This window comes from Bison bison, unplaced genomic scaffold (assembly GCF_000754665.1).
Source record: "Bison bison bison isolate TAMUID 2011002044 unplaced genomic scaffold, Bison_UMD1.0 scf7180017846849, whole genome shotgun sequence".
Lineage (NCBI taxonomy): Eukaryota > Metazoa > Chordata > Mammalia > Artiodactyla > Bovidae > Bison > Bison bison.
The window spans coordinates 52863-55488 of record NW_011477422.1 but is presented as its reverse complement, the minus strand read 5'-3'; the positions used below and the strand labels follow the sequence as shown (position 1 = coordinate 55488).

At 61.0% G+C, this 2626-nt stretch overlaps 1 protein-coding gene across 1 annotated transcript in view; it reads left to right on the top strand.

Annotated features, from left to right (window-relative positions):
• Positions 1 to 2626, top strand: part of RAB11FIP3 (RAB11 family interacting protein 3 (class II)) — a 60917-nt gene that overhangs the window by 53783 nt on the left and 4508 nt on the right. Inside the window, exons 8-9 of the mRNA XM_010840983.1 lie at positions 166 to 269; positions 2613 to 2619. Coding sequence (XP_010839285.1) covers positions 166 to 269; positions 2613 to 2619 — 111 coding nt within the window. The remainder of the gene's footprint in view (positions 1 to 165; positions 270 to 2612; positions 2620 to 2626) is intronic.

Genomic DNA, 2626 nt, shown 5'->3' with positions numbered 1-2626 from the left:
CCCACCCTTGAGGCCTCACCCTTTGAGGCCTGAGGGCGCCATGTGCACCCTGCCCTCACTGGTGCTCACGGCTCTCCAGCCTGCTGGGTGTGGCCTCCAGGACCGTCTGCTTGGGGCACGCACTCTCCCAGCCCCTTGTTCTCAAGCCACCGTCTCACTCCCCAGGTCGTCTTCCTGGAGAAGCGGGTGTCGGAACTGGAAAAGGACACAGCTGCCAACGGGGAGCAGCATAGCCGGCTGCGGCAGGAGAATCTCCAGCTGGTGCACAGGTGAGGGCAGGGACACAGGTGAGCACAGGGCACACAGGTGTGCACAGGTGAGGGCAGGGACACAGGTGAGCACAGGGCACACAGGTGTGCACAGGTGAGGGCAGGGACACAGGTGAGCACAGGGCACACAGGTGTGCACAGGTGAGGGCAGGGACACAGGAGCACAGAGCACATAGGTGAGGGCAGGGACACAGGTGAGCACAGAGCACATAGGTGAGGGCAGGGACACAGGTGAGCACAGCACACAGGTGAGGGCAGGGACACAGGTGAGCACAGCACACAGGTGAGGGCAGAGCACACAGGTATGCACAGGTGAGGGCAGGGACACAGGTGAGCACAGGATGCAGATCTCTTGCAGCCTACAGGGTGTGATCCACCTCAGGTTCTCTAGGCGCCGCCCCCCATCCAGCTGCTCAGGGCTGGCTCTCTGGGTACTGGTGGGGTGAGCAAGGCTCTCCCCGAGGAAAGGGCAACGGAGGGCCCCTCAAGAGCAGCCGGGGCCACACTGTGCCCTCAGAACACCTAGCTGGGCTTCCCATCTGGGGGCATCTGGCATGTGCCCCCATTCCAGGAACCTGTCCTGATGCAGGATTGCATCAGGTCTGAGACCCTCCTGGACTAGGAGACTGAGACTCAGGGTTCAGAGACAGTGCTGGGCCCTGGGTGGGGGCTGCCAGGGAGAGTGCGAGGGCGGCCAGACAGCTCTCTCAGATGACGGGCGGGCCTTCTGGCCTGATGGGCGTTTAGCAGTCACCCACACACTGGTGAAAAGCCCGCCCTGCCCTGCCCTGCCTGCCAGCCCCAGGCCTGCCATGTCCAGCTGCTGGGCTGCTCCTCCTGGTTTTGCCTGAGTCCCCTTGGCCCGCACTCCTGGGGCTGCTTGCAGTTCCCAGTCTGTGACCCCCATGGCCTTTTTTCCTGCATATGACAAGTTCCACCTGTGTCCCCCACGTCTGGTTTCTTATTCTCCAGATTCCACGTCTTCGCCCACTTGGTTTCTAAGCAGAGGCCCTGCTCAAGGCATAGGAGCCTGGCTCCCTAAGGCCTCACGTGTCTGAAAAAGGCTTTGTGCCCGCGCTCCCCCGCCCCCGGCACTCCCCACCACCTATGGGTGGCTGAGTCTGGGATTCCACTGGGAGCCGGCCCCGGGCAGCCTGCTCCGCTGCTATCTGTCCATCTGTGAGCGGGGCCCTGGCACCACTGGGGTCACGGCTCTGTGGGTCCTGCTCCTTCCCTGGGTGCTGGGAGGGCCTTGTGTCGTCTCCTGAGCCAGGGGCAGGAGGTTCTAGCCCTTAAATCTGGAAAGCGGCTCCTTCAGCTTCAGGAGGATCATTCTTGGGATTGTTTCTCTGTATGGTTTCTCCCGTTTTCTCCCAAGGTCAGTAGTCAGTCTGCACTTCTGTTAGTCAGGTGTTAGACCTTCTGAACCGTTCTCCTTTCCTTTCCTGTTCTCTTTCTCGTTCTTTCTTGCTGTATGATGATTTTTTGTTTCTTTCAGTTCCTCTTTTGAATTCAGAATTGTGTTGGGTTGGAGTTTTAATTGCTAAGGGCTACCTCTGTTGTACGTCGCTCCCGTGACAGCTGCTGTTTCATGGATGTGGTGTCTCTGGCCTCTGAGGGTGACAGTTGGAGTGTCTCCCACAAAATGTGTGTCTCCTCTGGGCCGTTTTTCCTGTCTGCTCTGGACGTTTTGTATGAGCGCTTTCCAGTGGTGTCTCGTGGTCTTCGGCCTACTGTGTACTCTCAGGCGCAGGCGCCAAAAGGCAGATGAGAAGCCCCGTGTGCAGGGCCGCTGGGGGCATGCCAGCCCAGCCGAGCCCGGGACCCCATCTCTGGGAGGCCTCCTGCAAGTAGGCGTGGTGGTCTGGGAAGATACCAGGGTCGGGGTCTCTGTGTGGACATTCCACCTGTCTCTGAGTTCTTGCGACACCTGCCTTCGCATCTGACCTTGTGGGGGGCAGCCTGTAAACCACGTCCCTAGTCTGGAGTAGCAGGACGAGGTGCCCAGGGCCAAGCACATGGTGGGCTTGTCCCGAGAGGGTCTCACACTGACACCCAGCAAGCTGGCGGCTACTGTGGGTGTAGGCTGGGGCGGGGGTGAGGGCCCCCGAGAACAATGGGGACTGTCCCTGCTGTCAGGACTGTGCCGGGGTCTGAAGCCCAGGCACCCTCAGTATGGGGTGGAGCCTCCTTTGGGGGACACATCTCCTGCTTCAGAACCGCCCTTGACGAGAGCTGTGGCCGTGGGGGATCCTCTGTGCCTGCCTGTCCCTCCTCTGGGCAGGGCCACTCTCCAGGTCCGGGCGCAGTGTCTCAGGACAGTCTCTCCCCCTCTGCCGGCAGAGCCAACGCTCTGG